This window comes from Hemiscyllium ocellatum, chromosome 35 (genome assembly GCF_020745735.1).
Source record: "Hemiscyllium ocellatum isolate sHemOce1 chromosome 35, sHemOce1.pat.X.cur, whole genome shotgun sequence".
NCBI classification, from domain to species: domain Eukaryota; kingdom Metazoa; phylum Chordata; class Chondrichthyes; order Orectolobiformes; family Hemiscylliidae; genus Hemiscyllium; species Hemiscyllium ocellatum.
In genome coordinates this window covers 9,588,269-9,608,758 of record NC_083435.1, presented here as the reverse complement: position 1 = coordinate 9,608,758, position 20,490 = coordinate 9,588,269, and the positions used below count along the sequence as shown (strand labels likewise).

General features: G+C 43.5%; 2 protein-coding genes across 5 annotated transcripts in view; one reads left to right on the top strand and one right to left on the bottom strand.

Moving 5' to 3' along the window:
- The window catches only part of LOC132832946 (butyrophilin subfamily 3 member A2-like), a 408,440-nt gene that overhangs the window by 78,151 nt on the left and 309,799 nt on the right, over positions 1-20,490 (bottom strand). The gene's annotated exons all lie outside the window — the stretch shown is intronic.
- Positions 1-20,490, top strand: part of LOC132832698 (uncharacterized) — a 45,491-nt gene that overhangs the window by 14,500 nt on the left and 10,501 nt on the right. For 2 of the 4 annotated variants that reach the window (XM_060850792.1, XM_060850793.1), the window contains exon 3: positions 13,311-13,365. In XM_060850792.1, coding sequence (XP_060706775.1) covers positions 13,311-13,365 — 55 coding nt within the window. Of the gene's footprint in view, positions 1-12,964; positions 13,096-13,310; positions 13,366-15,595; positions 15,750-20,490 lie in introns of all 4 variants that reach the window. The other 2 variants (XR_009646967.1, XM_060850794.1) reach the window with 2 other exon arrangements.

The window sequence follows — 20,490 nt, the reverse complement described above, 5'->3', positions numbered from 1 at the left end:
ACAAGGACACTCAGGTCCCTCTGCACAGCAGCATGCTGCAACTTTTTACCATTCAAGTAATGATCCTTTTTACTGTTACTCCTACTTAAATGGATAACTTCACATTTATTAACATTGTACTCCAACTACAGACCTTTGCCCACTCACTTAAAGTATCTATGTTCCTCTGCAAAGTTTTACAGTCCCCTGCACACTTTGCTCTGCCACTCATCTTAGTGTCATCTGCAAATTTTGACAAACTCCCCCAACTCCAAATCATCCATATAAATAGTAAATAATTGCAGTCCCAACACTGATCCCTGAGGTACACCACTATTGATTGCCAACCAGAATAGCACTCATTTATCCCCACTCTTTGCTTCCTGTGAGTTAACCAAACCTTTAACCATGCTAATACATTGCCTGAAATGCCATGCATCTTTATTTTATGTAGCAGCCTCTTGTGCGGCATCTTGTTGAAGGCCTTTGGAAATCTAGGTACACCATATCTACTGGGTCTCTGTTGTCTACCTTGTTTGTAATGTCTTCATAGGATTCCAAAAGATTTGTTACACATGACCTATCCTTTATGAACCCATGGTGCATCTGCCCGATGAGAAAATTTCTGTCTTGATGACTTGCTGTTTCTTCCTTGTTTATGGACACAAGGTTCTTCCCCACTACAGAGGTTAAGCAACCAGTCTATAATTCTCCATCTTTTGTCTACCTCCCTTTTTAAACAGTGGCATCACATTTGCTGTTTTCTAGTCTGCTGGAACTTCCCTAGAGTCCAGCAAAGTTTGGAAAATTACCACAATTCCACTTGCTATTTCTTCCACAATCTCTTTTAGTACTCTGGGATACATTCCATCAAGGCCAGGAGACTTGTCTATCGTCAGCTCCATTCGCTTGTCCAATGGTACCTCTTCTGTGATAATGATTGTTTCCACGTCCTCACTTACCTTTGTCTCTTTGTCAATGTCTGGCATGTTAATTGTGTCGTCCATTGTGAAGACTGACACAAAATACCTGTTCAATACCTTGCTTATCCATCATATCCCATAACGAAATGCCCCTTCTCATCCTCTAAAGGACCAACATTTACTTTAGCCACTCTTTTTCATTTTATATACTAATAGAAACTTTTGCTATCTGTCTTCATATTCCGTGCTAGTATTTTCTCATGTTCTATCTTACTTTTCTTTATAGCTCTTTTTGTGGCTTTCTGTTGACCTTTAAAGTTTTCCCAACCTTCTAGTTTCATGCTGTTCTTGGCCACTTTGTATGTCTTGATTTTCAATTTGATAGTCTCCCTTATTTCCATAGACACCCATGGCAAATTACCCCTTTTCTACAGTCTTTCCTTTTCATTGGTATATACTTTTACTTTTACCCCATTTCACACCTTTTAATCCCATCCAAATATACATAGACATTGAGATAAAACAAGACAGATTAATTTATTTTAATCTCTTAGAGATGTCAATCAATCAAAGCTAACACTACTTCAACCTACGTAGCTCACTTAATCCACTCATGATTCTTGGAGCTCTGCTAATGTCCATAATGAGGCCACATGAAGAAACAACTTTGAATAAATTGTCTGTTTGTTTCTATAAACTGTGTGTACTGTGTGAGTTGGTTTAGGAGGGGTGGAGGTCACATGGGTGTATGAAAGGAGCATTGAAGTTGCATGGGACAGAGGAGGGGTGTAGGTGGTAGGAAAGATGAGGGATAGGGGACCTATAAGGGGACCTATAATACCATTGGGATAAGCCCAAGCAAACTGATGTGGATCTTCTAAGCATCCCACCTCAACACCTACCTGCCTCTATGGCCTCATTTGATCTCCATTCAGGGTTAGCAGCCTGACTTGCTACCCTGCCTCCCCAGAATATAAGCATGATATGCAGGGGTCACTTATATGGAGATCGCTGTGCCAACTTCTATGCAATGACTTTGGTCCAGGACCGTATTGCCGGAGGTTTCCATTTTCAAAGGAAATATTAAGCATTGCTTACCATATTTCCCTTTTCATAAAATAACCTCATCCACTATTTGAATGAAGAGCTCGGAAGTATGTTATTACATTTCTTGAACCCTGATATCCGCTGACCATCAATGGCCCTCTTCCCATCCATTACATTCTCATATCACCCCCTTGCAGATACTGCTGACCCCTTCACAATTCCTATCTCTTCTGTGTATAGATACTGCAATGGAGTTTGAAGCTCGAACCTTTTACTTCAGAGATAAGAATGCAACTGACTGAACCAAAGAGATGAGAAACTATTATTCATTAATAAACATAATTCTTGCACATCGCAACATGTGATGTTGTTTTAATTTTTCTCACAAATAAAAATGCATTGCAATGTCAAAAATACCATCTTACATGTATCTGTAGACCTTTTTTTTCCCATGATTTTACCATTCACTAAATCTGGTGGCGTGGATTATATTGTTGGGGGTGAATTAAATTTCTGTAGGAATATTGCTGTCTGGGAATCCAGCTGATCAACAACAGTGATGTGCTGAGGGGTAAGTTTAATGGGGTCCGAGTGGGATTGTTTCCGCTCAGGGAGAATAATCCTTGTCCAAGCGGCCTGCCGACCAATCAGATTGACTGGCGCCTTGGTGGTCCCAATAGAGCCAGACGATAGGAGGCAGCTTTCGAGAAGAAGAGAACCTGGAGGCAAGGTAGAGGTTAGTCAAGATCCTGCCTGATAAACGCCAGCAAGTGGGGTAAAGTCTGTGGGCCAGCCTAGAGACTGTGAAGAGAAGAATTGAGGATGGGTGAGCAATTACCATCCTCATGGTTTGCTCCTGTGAGCAGTGAGGACCCCAAAAGGAGTGAATCCACCTTCCTGCCTTTCATGCTGCCGGGCTGCTTGCCTTTCTCCTACGGAGGAGACAGAGAGAGATCCTTGTAGGTCTCGTTGGCTGCCTGATGCCTTCCTTACCCTCTGAATTTGGTGAACAAGGATGGGTGGGGAGGCAATGGGCTGGTCACCCATTTTGTATTACAAGTCCTGCTGCCTTTAAATGCAGTAGATGGGAGCAGAGAAAGTAACTCTGTTGCCTTTTACAACATTGATTTTGAGACTTTCCCCTTTAACAATGGGTTTCATTTAGCTCCTTCAAAAAACCAATACAGATTCACCAGCCCGTATGGCCTCTCTGTGCTGCAGCCATTCTCTGATTCTAAGATTTGTGCTTGTACAGCCACAGCAGTTGAAATAATGTCATTTCTCATGGTTGCCTTTTTGTCCCATTGAAATTGTCCTCTCAGCTTCACAGATACCTCCTGCTGTCTCTCTTGTTTCCTGCCCTTGTATTTGGAATTTGCAAAGGGCACAGAGCACATTCCCAGCCTCACCAGAAGTTCATCTTCTCACTGTTAAACGTATGATAGTTTCTGCTAAATGGCAAATCTACTACAGTTTCTGGGAGAAAGTGAGGACTCTGATGCTGGAGATCAGAGTTGAGAGTGTGATGCTGGTCAGGCAGCATCGGAGGAGCAGGAGAATCAATGTTTCTGTCATAAGCCCTTCATCAGGAATTTCTGCATCGCATTGTCACAGTCATTGTGTCTCATTGTTAACAGCAGCTTTTTCTTACTACATGCTGTTGTATACTGGATGCCTTGAATTTCATGCAGTGAAATTGCCTGGAAACTGTTGTAAAATGCCTGTCAGATTCACCACCTCGCCTCAGCCTAAAAAGATTCTAATGCATCTGTTTTAGCATTTAAGGAAAACCAGGGCTATGACAGTCTGGTGATTTGATCATAGGACTGTCAATCCAGAGACTCAAGTATTATTCTGGGGATCTAGCTTCAAATCTCTCTAGGGCAGATGGTAGAATTTGAATTCAGCAAAAGTCTGGAATTAAGAGTCTAATGATGACCACAAACTCATTGTTGATTGTTGGAAAACCCTATGTAAAAAGTGAGGTCTGCAGATGCTGGAGATCAGAGCTGAAAATGTGTTGCTGGTTAAAGCACAGCAGGTTAGGCAGCATCCAAGGAACAGGAAATTCGACGTTTCGGGCCAGAGCCCTTCATCAGGAATGAATCAGGAAAACCCTATGTGGCTCATTAATGCTCTTTAGGGAAGAAAACTACTATCCTTACTTGGCCTGGCCTCCATCTGAGCCCAGACCCTCTTAACTGCCTTCTGGGGCAATTAGTTGTGTGCAATAAGTGCTGGACTAGCCATATGCTGTGAATGAAGAAAATATATTCTTTGAAGAGGTGACAAGTAGGTTAGATCAGGGAAACCCAGTGCATGTGGTCTACCTAGACTTCCAAAAGGCCTTTGATAAGGTGTCACATGGGAGGCTGCTGAGCAAGGTGAGGGCCCATGGTGTTCGAGGTGAGCTACTGGTATGGATTGAGGATTGGCTGTCTGACAGAAGGCAGGGAGTTGGGATAAAAGGTTCTATTTCGGAATAGCAGCCGGTGACAAGCGGTGTCCCACAGGGTTCAGTGCTGGGGCCACAGCTGTTCACATTATATATTAATGATCTGGATGAAGGGACTGGGGGCATTCTAACGAAGTTTGCCGATAATACGAAGTTAGGTGGACAGGCAGGTAGCACTGAGGAAGTGGGGAGGCTGCAGAAAGATCTAGACAGTTTGGGAGAGTGGTCCAGGAAATGGCTGATGGAATTCAATGTGAGCAAATGCGAGGTCTTGCACTTTGGAAAAAAGAATAAAAGCATAGACTATTTTCTAAACAGTGAGAAAATTCGTAAAGCCAAAGTACAAAGGAATCTGGGAGTGCTAGTTGAGGATTCTCTAAAGGTAAACATGCAGGTTGAGTCCGTGATTAAGAAAGCGAATGCAATGTTGTCATTTATCTCAAGAGGGTTGGAATATAAAAGCACCGTTATGCTACTGAGACTTTATAAAGCGCTGGTTAGGCCCCATTTGGAGTACTGTGTCCAGTTTTGGTCCCCACACCTCAGGAAGGGCATACTGGCACTGGAACGTGTCCAGCGGAGATTCACACGGATGATCCCTGGAATGGTTGGTCTACATACGAGGAATGGCTGAGGATCCTGGGATTGTATTCATTGGAGTTTAGAAGGTTAAGGGGAGATTTAATAGAAACGTACAAGATAATACATGGCTTGGAAAGGGTGGACGCTAGGAAATTGTTTCCTTTAGGCGAGGAGGCTAGGACCCGTGGACACAGCCTTAGAGGGGGTCAATTCAGAACAGAAATGCGGATACATTTCTTCAGCCAGAGAGTGGTGGGCCTGTGGAATTCATTGCCACAGAGTGCAGTGGAGGCTGGGACACTAAATGTCTTCAAGGCAGAGATTGATAAATTCTTGATGTCACAAGGAATAAAGGGCTTTGGGGAGAATGCTGGTAAGTAGAGTTGAAATGCCCATCAGCCATGATTGAATGGAGGAGTGGACTCGATGGGCCGAATGGCCTTACTTCCACTCCTATATCTTATGGTCTTATGGTCTATATAGAGTAGAGGCTGTGGCTCATCACTTCGGGTCATTTTTGATTAGTTTCATGGAGGGTTTGTCTCTCTAGGCCCGAGTAAATTTTCTTGACTGTCTTCCCAAACTTGCCACATTAACAACGCTCCATGCCCCTGTCCTTTCTCCCACTCACCACCTCCTGGTCTGCTGGCACTATTACTAAAGACTGGTTGTGAACTGGGTTGTCAGTGGCAATCTGTGACTGCCCTTCATGGTTCATTTTATTTGCCTCTGACCTGTCAGACAGAGAGTATTTAGCACCTTGCTTTGCTGTCAGGGGACTGTATGACCTAGTCGAAGTGGGGGGAAGCTGCATGTTGCCATTGTCCATGGAAAGTGCCCTAGAGATTGGAAGTTACCAATCTAACTTTTATGTTGGAAATTGTTACCTTCGTGTTTCTATCAAATAGGTTGGAAAATGAGAAACTGTCAGTTCAGCAAAGTCATAGAGATGTTCTGCATGGAAACAGACCCTTCAGTCCAACTTATCCATGCAACCAGATATCCTAAATTAGTCTAGTTCCATTTGCCAGCACTTGGCCCATACCCGAGGTGATGGAATACTGAGGATGTAAATAGGCCTATTGTCATTCTCTAGTGAGAGTCTTTTCTCTCCATTCATCACCCTTTTTGGAAAATGGGATTCTTTGCTTTCAATGGCAGAGAGGTCCTCATAGCTAACCTCATAAAATTCTCAGAACTTTCTTGTCAATGACCATGTAGTACAGAGACTGGGAATTTAGGCTCAACTGTTCCATTTGGGAAGGGCAAAGGCAGATATGCTTCAACATTCCCTCCCTTTAAGGTTTTTCCTTATGAGGATGGAATAGTCCAGGTTAGCTCTGGTTCTACTATTTTATAATGGCCTTTTGTAGAATGGGATTGACAAAGATCCAACTTAAAATCAGCAGTTTAGTTCCTTGGCCAGATATTATGTCTGTAACACCTGAGGGTTAGTACTAATTAATATACCCTACACTAGCAACTGCACAGAAATGTTAGGAACTGAGAGAGATGTCTAGATTTGTCCAAACAGTCTGCCCAGTATGATTCTTCACAAAATACCAATTAGTTGGCACTCTGCCCAATCACTCTCATGGATGTATGGCGTGAATATCATAGAATCGATACAATGTAGAAGCAGGCCATTCAGCCCATTGAGTCCACACCGACCCTCCAAAGAGCATGGAGCTTTGTTAATGCAGCACCCTCCTACCATCCCTGCAACCCTGCATTTCCCATGGCTGGTCCACCTAGCCTGCACATCTTTGTAGACTGTGCAAGGAAACTGGAGCATCTGGAAGAAACCCACACAGTTAAGGGGGGAATGTGCAAAGTCCACACAGCCAGTTACCTGAGGGTGGAATCAAATCTGCATCCCTATTGCTGTGAGGCAGCAGTGCTAGCCATTGTGCTGCCCTATAGTACTGACAGACAATGTGACCCTGGAGAAGATCATAGCTGACGCTGCTCTGGTTCTTACCTATAGTTTACTGGGTAACAAGTGAGAGCAGAAACTCTGTCTTGGTTTTGTTATTTTCCATTGCCCAAGGCCAACTAGAATGCACCTTATTGAAAGTATTTATCTAAAGGAAGTTTGTTTTTCAGATCAGAACTTCAGTTCTGCTGCTGTATCATGACTAATATTTTGAAGGTGACTGCATGCCCCCACTCAAGTACAACATAAGAATAATGCATAGCCACGTGGCCATAGTGATTGATAGCTGACATGCAAGTCTCATTGTCTCAGTTCAACTGACTTTCAGACAAGTTCAATAAATGGGACTTGTTGCATTAGCTAGTGGAATTAGTTTACTTTGTCATTTTAATGTAACAGGTTAACAAAATAGAATCCATATTAGGAAATTTCGCAGTTAAAGTAAAAGCAAGGCTAGGGTTAGAACATAGAACATAGAACATAGAACAGAGAAAAATACAGCGCGGTACAGGCCCTTCGGCCCTCGATGTTGCGCCGATCCAAGCCCACCTAATCTACACTAGCCCACTTTCCTCCATATGCCTATCCAATGCCCGTTTAAATGCCCATAAAGAGGGAGAGTCCACCACTGTTACTGGCAGGGCATTCCATGAACTCAAGACTCGCTGAATAAAGACTCTACCCCTAACATCTATCCTATACCTACCTCCCCTTAATTTAAAGCTATGCCCTCTTGTAATATCTGACTCCATACGTGGAAAAAGGTTCTTATGGCCAACCCTATCTAAACCCCTAATCATCTTGTACACCTCTATCAAGTCATCCCTAAACCTTCTTTTCTCCAATGAAAACAGCCCCAAGTGCCTCAACCTTTCCTCATAAGATCTTCCTACCATACCAGGCAACATCCTGGTAAACCTCCTCTGCACCCGTTCCAGTGCCTCCACATCCTTTTGAAGTGCAGAAAATGGTGTGGCTGCTTGTGTCTATGGGCTAGCTCCTCTGATCTCTTCATGAATTTAGCCAGTAGGCATCTGAGCAACCCAGACCAAGAACACTCAATATGAGAGTTATCTGGTCTTGGTTGGGATGGCAGTGCCACCAGCTGGCATGTTTTCAGGGTTTCTGCTCCTGCACAATACACTGCTGGAAGTGGATATATGTGGACGTTGCCTGAGGACTCAATTGCAATGCCATTGACATGATAACACTAAGGCTTCACATGAGTAATATCTGCTCAGGTGGGGACACCAATGGAGTAACATCCCAATAAAGCATCAATGTCTTCACCAAAGAAGCCAGATTTTGCAGCATTAATGTTGGGAGAAAGAGAACAGTGACACATGGAACTTATATTATGCCCTGGAAGGATTTCCTTTCATCTTGAACTGCAAGTATTTGCCTCAGATGCTCTTATGCAATGCTGCCTTTCAGGGTGATATGAGTTGTTGGGAGACAAGGCGTGAGTAAACACATTTACGTTATCCAGCTGTATCTGCGTAACACAGGTTTGTGATGCATTCATTATATCAAATGTCCATGTAGAGGAAACCCATAGCCCTGCTTGTCCAAGTCTTCCTGCCCTGCTGTCTGGAGGACTAAGCTAAAACTCATCATTGTGTGATGTGAATGCTGACTCTTCAAATTATTGGGGACCTGTGCTGTTTCCTTGATTGTCCACACAGGTTCACAGGAACTGTGATCAGTGGGTCTGGCCAGAACTACGATCAATGTCGTTGTTGTTGTGTTGCAATTAACGACAAGAAATGAGGAGGAACTGTCACACCTGAAAGCCCAGAACAGCAGAAGCCATGATGTTCCAACATGGGAAAATACATGTATCAACACTTTAATCTTGTCAATCATTATAATGTTTTTGATTTCTTTTGATAAGTTTGATCTGTATTTTATTAAGCCCTTTGGGGATGAATTATGACAAAGGGAAGCTGGGAAAATGATACAAGAAGCCATTGAAATGTCTTTGTACCACCATGTCCTTTTGTAGCAGTGGGGAGAAGCAACCGATGGACCAGCACACAGAGTTGGATTGAAGAGCCACTTCCTGTCTCTGAACTTGTTTCTGATGTCAGGAAGGCTTCTGCTTCATGGGGAGACTGTCAGTGTAACTCTGGTGGCTACCCATTGGGAGGACCTACCTTTCTGGGCACCTTTGATCCAAGGGGGAGTGCCATAGTGGCAGTGGCAATAACATAGCCTATCTGCAAGGACCTCTCCTTCACTGGCTCTGCCTGACTGGCCAATGGGTCCCAATTATCTTTAATCGAGGGCATGTGGCCATTGCTGCACTCACATCCAGCAGATGCAGCCTTAGCTGAGGCCACTGCTGAGCTGGTATCACTCTGCTGGACCTACAGCATTAAGGATTGGAGCCTCTTGTAGCCAACAGATTATATTCTGCAGCTAAAACCATAGTCCCAGATCCTGCAGCTCACAAAGTGGAGTCATCGCCTACTTTTGGCCCCATTGATGGAACTTCTGCCATCACAAAAATTCTTCAGCCTATATCATTTTGACAGAAATTAGGCAAGAGAAGAGTTATTACATTTTTATTGAGAGTGTCGGATGAGGGTTGGAGTCCTGTCTTGTGTGTTTGATGATTATAGTCCAGATATCTTGCGGATTGACTGTGATGTTTCATAAGTGATGCTGTTGTAAAAGAATATGTGCAGAGCTGACCATTACAGTCAATTGTATAATGTTTTAAAAATTTATTCCTGGAATGATTGATTGATTGACTTATTGTTGTCACATGTACCGAGGTACAGTGAAAAGTGTTGTTTTCGTGTTACACAGGCAGATCACACCATACAAAGTGCATTAGACCAGCAGATCAGAGTGCAGAATACAGTGTTGCAGCAGCAGACAAGATGCACAGAATGAGAGAAAGAGAGAGATCAGAATTAACATTTGACAGGTCTGCTCAAAAGTCTGATAACAGTGAGGAAGAAACTGTTCGTGAATCTACTTGTATACGTATACAAACTTTTGATATATTCTGCCCAACAGATATGGATTGAAGAGAGTATAACTGGGGTGGGAGGGGTCTTTGATTATATTGGTTGCTTCCCTGAGACAGCAGGAAGTATAGATGGAGTTAATGGATGGTAGGCTGGTTTGTGTGATGGACTGGGTTGTGTTCATGACTCTCTGTAGTTTCTTGTGGTGTTGGGCAGAACAGTTGCTATACCACGCTGTGATGCATCTGGATAGAATGCGTTCAAGGGCGCATCCACAAAACTTGGTAAGACTTCTTGTGGACATGGTGAATTTTATTAGTCTGCTAAGGAAGCAGAGATATTGCTGAGTTTCCTTGACTGTCACGTCAATGTGGATGGACCAGCTCAGATTCTTGGTGATTGTCATCCCAGGAACTTGAAGCTCTTGACCATATCAACCATTGAGTCAGACAAGGACATGTCCTCCACTCCACTTCCTGAAGTGAATGACCAGCTCCTTCATTTTGTTGGCATTGATGGAGAGATTGTTGTCTTTACACTCTGCCACTAATGACTCAATTTCTTTCCTATATTCTTTCTTGTTGTTTGAGATCTGACCTACAACACTGATGTCATCAGCAAGTGAAGATGGGGCAGAATGTTGTGAGTATACGGGGAGCATAGTAAGGGGTTGAGTATGTAGCTTTGCAGGGCATCAATGTTGAAGATTGAAGGTGGAGGAGGTGTTGACGCCTATTCTGACTGATTGTGGTCCATGGGTCAGGAAGTTGAGGATCTAGTTACAGAGACAGGAGCCAAAATCTAGGTCTCACAGTTTGGAGATGAGCTTGTTTCAAACTATGGTGTTAAAGGCAGAATTGTAGTCAATATACGTAGGAGTGCCCATTGTAGGAATTCATGCTATCCAGGTTCTTTAGGGATGAGGATAGGGCCAGGGAGATGGCATCTGCTGTGGACCTGTTGAGCCATTTAGCAAATTGCAAAGGATAAAGGCAACTTGATAGGGTGGAGGTGAAGTGAGCCATGACTAACCTTTTGACACACTTTATAATTATGATGTCAGAGTCACTGGGAGATAGTCATTGAGGCACACCACATGATTGTCCTTTGGCACTGGGATGATGGTGGTTTTCTTGAAGCTGATGAAGACTTCCCATGTCTGCTGCCCTAGTCATCCTGGACTGTCATTGGCAAAGAAGATATTTTCTAAAGAGCTTTCTGCTTTGTAACTAGTAGATGGTCCACACTGCTGCTAATGTGTGCCAAAGGAGGAAGTGAGTGGTTATGGTGCCAGTCAGGCGGGCTGCTTTGTTCTGGATAGCGTCAAAATCCGTTAGTGTTGTTGGAAGTGCTCTCTCCAGGTAAGTGGGGAGTTTTCATCAGACTCCTGACCTGTGCCTCGTAAATAATGGATAGGTTGGGAGAGTCAAGTGGTGAGCTCCCTGCTACAGAATTCCTAACTTCTAACCTGCTGTTGCAGCCATAGTACCATGAGTTAAAGTTTCTAGACAAAGGTAACTCCCATGTTTTTGATGGTGGGGGAGTCAGCCATTGACAGTCAAGGGGTGATGGTTAGATTCACTTTTGTTGCTGCTTTTTTTGATATATCTTGCAGAAATGTTTGCCTGCAACCATGTATGAAAAGCAATCAGTTAGAATGGAAAATTGCTTAGCAGCTCTTGTATCCAGTTAAGCCTTGCATCCTGCTTCGTTCTATTCACACCTGAGAACATTATCTCTGTTAGAATCTCAGCACCTTTAGGGGATATTTTTTCAAATCAATGACATGAGTTTGATTCATAGGTTCATCCCATTAGAATTATGTTTCTCACCTCAAAATAGTTCGGGGAGGAAAATTATAATTTAGTAACCATGCTACAACACATTTTTCTTTCTTGAGGAACCAATTTGTCACAGAAACTGACACTACTTTTCAGTTCTCCTATTTCAGCTGTTCATGTCCTAGCTCTTATGAAAGACCTGTGGCTTCTCTCCAGAAAGGCCTGTGAATATAGAAGATTCCTACACTAAACTTTGCCACATATATGTCAGAATATCCCTGCTCTACATGTAACATTTTTGAAGGGAGAATCCTGTTTGTAGTGCTTTCTGTCCGTCTGCCATTTCCAAAGTAGAAAACACTTTGTATGGCTTTACATTGCTGATTCTGAAATGCAAAATACTTTCTTTCTATATTAACCGAGTGATGTGTTTAAAAGTTGCAACTGCATTTATTCCAAATCCTGAACTGCATTCCACTTAGGATGCTGATTGTGTGGATGAAGGCAAAAAATAAGGTAATTGTGTGTTACACTCAATCACACCCATAATACAGCCTGGATTACTTTTTGGGTGAACATGCTTAAATAAGTGCGGCACTGTGGCACAGTGGTTAGCACTGTAACCTCACAGCGCCAGAGACCCAGGTTCAATTCCCAACTCAGTCGACTGACTGTGTGGAGTTTGCACATTCTCCCCGTGTCTGCGTGGGTTTCCTCCCACAGTCCAAAGATGTGCAGGTTAGGTGAATTGGCCATCCTAAATTGCCCATAGTGTTAGGTAAAGGGGCAAATGTAAGGGAATGGGTGGGTTGTGCTTCGGCGGGTCAGTGTGTACTTGTTGGGCCGAAGGGCCTGTTTCCACACTGTAAGTAATCTAATCTAATCTGGCTTGGTGGTCAGTGATTGGGAGCACTACTGTGAGCGATTCCCTTCCTGACTCTCTATGACCTGTCTACCATCTACAAGGATTTAGTCAGGAATGCAGTGTACTAGGCTGAATGAGTGCAACTTGAAACCACCTGGGACCAAACAGCTCATTTGGTCCACATCTTAAGCACATACTCCCTTCACCACTGCTAGTGGCAGCACTGTGTAACATTGATAAGATGTACTGCAGCAGCTCAACGAAAGTTCAACACCTTCCAAAACTATGTCTTCTAGCTTTGAAGAAGGGGGCTAACAGGTGTTTGGGGACATCACCATTTTACAAATTCCCTTCACAGCATTATGTCAGCTTGACTTGGAACTGTATTGCCCATTTATTTTTTTTCCCCCTGTCACAGGATCAAAATCCTGGAACTCCTTTCCGAAAAGCACTGTGGGTGTTCTGATATCACACGGACTTCAGTGGTTCAAGAGTTCTTCAGAGTTATTCTGCTGAGGGGATGCTGGTGATGCTCACATCCTATGAAAGGTTTTAAAGGGGTGCCATGCATCTCATTAAGTCTAATTGCTACCTGTTCTGTGCTGCACCTTAACAATGTTGGAATAATACTGCATCACCCTGCAGCCAGTTTAAAAGATAAGCTTATTCATTAACTGCTGCTGTTAAACTTTTATTATTTCTATTATGGGTTTTGTTGACTCTTGCCACTTACTTTATGCAATTTGTTCACCTCCCTTTTTCAGATATTAGTGAACTTACAGCTTGGAGGGAGAAGTGGATGGGGGAGAATGGAACATGGTAAGTGAGGCAGCATCATAGAATCCGAGTGACCACTTGTTAATATTTCACACAAAATGTTTGGTCTGATATCTTCAACTGAGGAGCAATGACCGTAGAGATTTGCAAAAGATAACTGTGCTAGGAAGGAGAATGAAAGACGTGCAATTATGCCTTACGCAATAACAGAATGGACTTGAGTGCTTTGAAACCAATGAAGTGCTTTTGAATCGTAGGCAGTGACATGGGCAGTGTGACAGTCAAAGTATGCTCATTAATTGCAATGGCTCAGAATTTGCTGTTGGCAATGATTTTTTTTCATTGGAGTGTAATAGGTTGAAGGGTGACCTTATAGAGGTTTATAAAATCACAATGAGCATATATAAGGTGGATAATAAAGATCTTTTCCCTAGGGTAGGGGAGTTCAAGACTAGGGGGCATTTTTTTTAGGTTTATTAAAAGGACATGAGGGGCAACTTTTTTACACAGAGAATGGTTCAAGTGTGGAATGAACTGCCAGAGAAATTGATGGATGCAGTTTCACCTGGACCAGCTCGGACACCTCCCTCCCCTTCCTCGATCTCTCCATTTCCATCAACGGTTATCGAGTCAACACAGAAATATTCTACTCCCAACGACTCCCACAGCTTCCTGGACTACACCTCCTCCCACCCCTACATCCTATAAAAACGCGATCCCTTATTCCCACTTTCTCCGCCTCTGCTGTATCTGTGGTGGAGGACCAGTTCCACCACAGAACACTCCAGATGGCCTCCTTCTTCAAAGACCACAATTTCCCCTTCCACGTAGCCGATGATGCCCTCCAGTGCATCTCATCCACTTTCTGCCTTCAAACCCTACCCTTCCAGTCTCAACAAGGATAGACCCCTCTCCTAGTCCTCACCTTCCATCCCACCAACCTCCGTATACATCGCATCATCCCCCGCCATTTCCGCCACCACCAGAGATATATTTCCCTTCCCACCCCATCCGCTTTCCATAAAGACCGTTCCCTCCGCGACGACCTTGTTAGGTCCCCACTCCCCCGAACAGGTTTCCCCCCCCCCACCAACCCACCCTCCCCTTCCGGCACCTTCCTTTGCCACTGCAAGAAGTGCAAGACCTCCACCCAACCCTCTCCCTTCATCTCTGTCCAAGGCCCCAAAGGAGCCTTCCACATCCTTCATAGATTTACCTGCACTTCCACACATGTCGTTTATTATATCTGTTGCTCCCAATGCGGTCTCCTCTACATTGGCAAGACAGGACGCTTACTTGCAGAACACCTCAAAGAACATCTCAGGGACACCCGCACCAACCAACCCCAACGCCCCGTGGCCGCACACTTTAACTCCCCCTCCAAGTCTGCCAAGGACATGCAGGTGCTAGGCCTCCTCCATAGCCACTCCCTCACCACCTGATGCCTAGAGGGAAAATGCCTCATCTTCCCCTTTGGGACCCTCCAACAACATGTGATTAATGTAGATTTCATCAGTTTTCTCATTTTCCCTCCCCCCACTTTATCGCAGATCCAACCTTCCAACTCGACACTGCCCTCATGATCCATCCTACCTGTCTCTCTTCCTTCCTACCTAACTACTCCACCCTTCTCTCTGACCTATCACCATTATTCCCACCTTCATCTACTTATCACACTCTCAGCTAGTTTCCCCCCAGCCCCATCCCCCCATCCCATTTAACTCTCTACCCCCTTGATTCACAAGCCACATTCCTGAAGAAATGTCGACTCTCCTGCTCCTCGGATGCTGCCTGACCTGCTGTGCTTTTCCAGCATCACATTCTGGATTCAGGTACAGTTACAACATTCAACAGACATTTGGATAAGTGCATGAATAGTAAAAGTTTGGAGGGATATGGGCCAATTGCAGGAAAATGGGACTGGTTTCATTTGAGAACATAGTCAGCCTGGCCTAGTTGGACCGAAGGATCTGTTTCCATTCTCTATGACTCAATGAATCTATGAATGTGTACTGCTAGACAATTCATTACATTACCTTTTGCCCACTGACTTTCTCATGCCTTTACACTGAGGTTTACAAAAAAATTAAACTCCAAAATAGCATGGCGCCTTCTACAGGTCACCTTAAAACTGTGTGAACAGAAGCAAGTGTGCCTCTTCTCAAAAAATTAGATTGAGGAATTTTGACTGAAACACATAGGTATGAAGTATGATAACTTTAAAATTGGGCTTGGGAGTTGTGATACTCTATTAACTATTCCCCTTCAACAGCGTACAGACTTGCTGCTGCCTGCTCTTGTCTCTGAATGTTGCATGCAGCCAGCACTAAGCACTTTGCCGAGAGACTGCATACCTTTGAAGAGGGCCCTTTTCTTCCAAGGCTAGCTGCACTGACAACTGACCTGCACTGCTTAAAGAACATTTGGTGAGTAGCACTGTGTTGGGTAAAGGTGCTGCTGGCTGTAAAGAAGAACTTTAGCAAGAGGAGCACTGAATAATGGCACAAGATGGCTAAGGCAACTCGAAGATATTCTGAAGCTACATTGATGCCAGAGGTGCTGAGATACGATTTGTCAGAAATACAGGAAGGAACAGCATGATGTTGCACTACCATTTTACCAAGTGATAGGATTCCCAAAAATGCAAAGAATCTTAGATGGCACCCATCTGACAGGATGTATTCCATTCATTCATGTTTCCTCTTGATACACAGACAACAATCAGGGAACATTCTGTCTGGATGTATCACTATCTAGTATTTGGATCAGTGGTGCTGGAAGAGCACAGCAGTTCAGGCGCATCCAAAGTGCAGCGAAATCGACATTTTGGGCAAAAGCCCTTCATCAGGAATGAAGGCTTGCTGATGAAGTGCTTTTGCCCAAAACGTCGATTTCACTGCACTTTGGATGCTGCCTGAACTGCTGTGCTCTTCCAGCACCACTGATCCAGAATCTGGTTTCCAGCATCTGCAGTCATTGTTTTTACCTCACTATTTAGTATGGCAACTGGACCATCCAAGATCGGAGACGGTTACAGAGAGTGATGAACTCGGCCCGGACAATCACAAAGGCCAATGTCTCATCTACAGAATCCATCTACCAGGCCCGCTGTCAAATAAAGGCCACCAGCATTCTCAAAGATCCATCCCACCCTGGCAATGTTCTTTCTACCTTTACCATAAGGAGAAGGAACAGAAACCTGAACACATGCACAAACCGGTTTCGAAACAGTTTCTACTCGACTGTTGTTAGAATACTGAATGGACCAACAAACCCTTAACATTCACCTGTACCTGTGTTTTTATTTTTGCCGCTGTTTACCTATTATTTACTTATCTATGCTACTTAACTCTGCGATCTACCTGTATTGCTCGCAAGACAAAGCTTTTCACTGTGCCTCAGTACACATGACAATAAATTCAATTCAATTCAGTTCAATTCAATTCAATTCAATCCAAAGTTAAAAATCACACAACAACAGGTTATAGTCCAACAGGTTTAATTGAAAGCACACTAGCTTTCGGGCGACGCTCCTTCATCAGGTGGTGATGAAGGAGCAGTGCTCCGAAAGCTAGTGTTTTCAATTAAACCTGTTGGACTATAATCTGGTGGTGTGTGAATTTTAACTTTGTACACCCCAGTCCAACACTGGCATCTCCAAATCAATTCAATCCAATCTCATTTCAAATATTAGGGGGCACAGGCTTATGGTGAGAGGGAAAAGGTTTAAGGGAGATGTGCATGTTTTTTACACAGATGGTGGTAGGCACCTGGAATACACTTCTAGGGAAGGTGGTACAAGCGGATAGGAGAGCCACCATTTAAGAGTCATTTAGACAGACACCTGAACAGGCAGGGAATAGAGGGATACAGACTATATACAGGCAGATGGGATTCTTTCAGAATGGCGTTATTGTCAGCACAGACATGCTGGGTTAAAGAGCCTGTTCCTGTGCTGTGCTGATCTATGGTCTATAATCTATGTTCTAAATTTTTTGTTTTATAACTGGTTTTCAGTTAACAACACACTGTTAGTCAATTCTCACTGCCATGATGCTTTTGCTTTAAGGAACTCCAAAGCATCAGCTCTCTGGAAAAATAAATCACTGGGTGGCCTTCCTGAGATAAAGACAATCCCTGACATATTGGTCCCTTTAGCTATCCATTACCATAATGAGACCAGCCCTGCACCACAAACCATTCTAAAGATGCAGAACCTTGATCTTTCTCAAGGTACCGTGATGTATAGAGTTATACAGTTATACAGCACAGAAACAGACTTTTCAGTCCACTCGATCATGCCGATCACATAGACTAAATTAATCTCATCTCATTTGCCAATATTTGGCCCTTATCCCTCTAAACCCATCTTATTCATATACCCATCCAGATGCCTTTTAAATGTTGCAATTGTACTAGCCTCCACCACTTCCTCTGGTTGCTCATTTCATACACGTACCACCCTCTGTGTGAAAAGGTTGCCCCTTAGGACCCTTTTAAAATTACCCCTCTTCCTTAATCCTATGCCCTCTCATTCTGGACTCACCTCCCCTTGACTATTCACTCTATCCATGCCCCTCATGATTTTATAAACCTCTATAAGTTCACTCTTCAGCCTCTAATGCTCCAGGGAAAAATAACCCCAGCCTGTTCAACATCTCCCTGTCGATCAAACCCTCTAACCCTGACAACGTAATTACAAATCTTTTCTGAATCCTTTCATGTCTTATACCATCTTTCCTATGGGAGGGAGACTAAAAGTGAACACAATATTCCATAAGTGGCCGAATCAATGTCCTGTATAGTGGTGGAGTGAATGCCTCCTCTATATAACTTTGCTTTCTCTTGGAGCAAGGCAATCAGAAAAAGAAGAGTCAGACTTAAGAAGCAGAAAGAAAGACCCATTACCATTCGATGCGATTGTTATCCTAATTTATTATGGGAGACCTACAAGACTGCTCCATCTGACCGCTGTGTGCATTGTCTTGCATATCCCCTTCCCATTGTATTGCAACCGGAACCTCTGTGTAGCTCCCTTGTTTAAAATGAAGTTAATATGGAGAAATGACAGCACCATTACATTTTGGCTGCTTTTTAAACTGTGGCTCCAATGTTCTTTCAATTATAGTATAAAAGTTGGCATTCCGGTCTGAAGACCTGGAATTCTTTGATTATGTTACAAATGCATGAAAATCCATTTTCATATGTGCAATGTTTTAAAACAACTGCTATGGATACGAGAAGGGCAAAAATTTAAATGTTACCTTTCTGCTCTCTCTAGGATGTTTGAGTCACATTGCTGTATCTTATGGATCAGTGGACAATGTATATTTGCTAGCATCTCTCTGTTCCTGTGCACTAACAGCTTTGTGACTACTTCTAGCTTCTGCAGGTGCCTCTCTTTTCTCACGAACAGCTTGGAGCTAAATAGACTCATAATCATAGAGATGTACAGCATGGAAACAGACCCTTCTGTTCAACTTGTCCATGCCGATATGATATCCCAAGCCAATCTAGTCCCACCTGGCAGCACCCGGCCCATATCCCTCCAAACCCTTCCTATTCATATACCCATCTAGATGCCTTTTAAATGTTGCAATTGTACCAGCCTCCACCACTTCCTCTGGCAGCTCATTCCATACACACACCACCCTCTGTGTGAAAAAGTTGCCCCTTAGATCTCTTTTATATCTTTCTCTTCTCACCCTAAACCCTCTAGTTCTGGACTCTCCCACCCCAGGTAAAAAGACTTTGTAATTTTACCCTATCCATGCCCCTCATGATTTTATAAACCTCTATAAGGTCACCCCTCAGCCTTCGCACTCAAGGGAAAACAGCCCCAGCCTGTTCAGCCTCTCCCTATAGCTCAAATCCTCCAACCCTGGCAACATCCTTGTAAGTCTTTTCTGAACCCTTTCAAATTTCACAACACCTTTCCGATAGGACGGAAACCAGAATTGCATGCAGTATTCCAACAGTGGCCTAACCAATGTTCTGTACAGCTGCAACATGACCTCCCAACTCCTGCACTAGTTTGAGTTTGCTATGCAGAAGGCAGTAACCCATGATCGCCACAAGTTTGCATCTGCTACTTGACACAGTTCATTGGCACCTCAGAGCTGTGCCATTTGATTTTGTTTGAATTTTTTCTATGGAAATCAGACGCACTGCTTAATCTTACCGCAGCTAAAGTAAGAGGGTGTATTACAAACTTAGGGAAGATCTGGGGTGGCACAGTGGCTCAGTGGTTAGCACTGCTGCCTCACAGTGCCAGGGACACTTATGCTGAAACATACGTGTTCGTACAAAATTAATCAATTTGGGGAAATATTATCACATTCAGAATTCAGTACAATTCAAACATCCTATGCTGCATCAATGTTTCTTTGACTGAACTCAATATTGTTTTGGGAATTTTGCCACCATTCACAAAGTCACACGTTCTAGCTGTGCTTCATAATTGGTTTTAAAACATTGATAGCTATTTCTATTTTATAAAGCCAATTGGTCTTCATCCTTTCACAGTGAATTGAAGGCAGAGCTGACAAAAAAAAGGTGGACAACCTCCTATAGTTCACTTTGGCTGCTGCCTGTGTACAAAGAGGTGAACAAAGAACCACAGCTTTAAAAAGAAGTCGGTTTCTGCTCAGTCAGTTTATTTTATCAATGATCCACATTTTGTGGAAGATGAGTGAATATGTGAAACGCACAATTGAAAGGGCAGAATCCAATGTCACCCTGGGGTAAGATTTGTGGCAGGGGTGCATTTAACTGGGCAGGAGGTGTTTTAGGTGAGTACGTGGCAGCCTTCCCATCTGTACCTTGATTTAAGCCGAGTTTGGGAAAGATTATGAAAAGTCTTCCCAACTGGTTACCAACTGAGGTCCTTAATAGGGCAATCCACTCCCACTGATATTCACCCAGCACTGACTGTGGCCGTCACCACTTCTCAAGTCTTAAAAGCAATCCTGATGGGGTTTGCTTCCTAACTGAGCTCTGGGTCAGGGAATGCAGTGGGAGTTAGGGACCTTTGCTCAAAGTAATTTACTGCCTGATTGAGAGACCCAGCGTTAGGAGAAGATGGCCCATTGGGAGCCAATACCTAATCTTTTGCTGAATCCCTGGGCAATTCTGGATGGCTGTTGTGTGAATCACCAGCAATCGTCA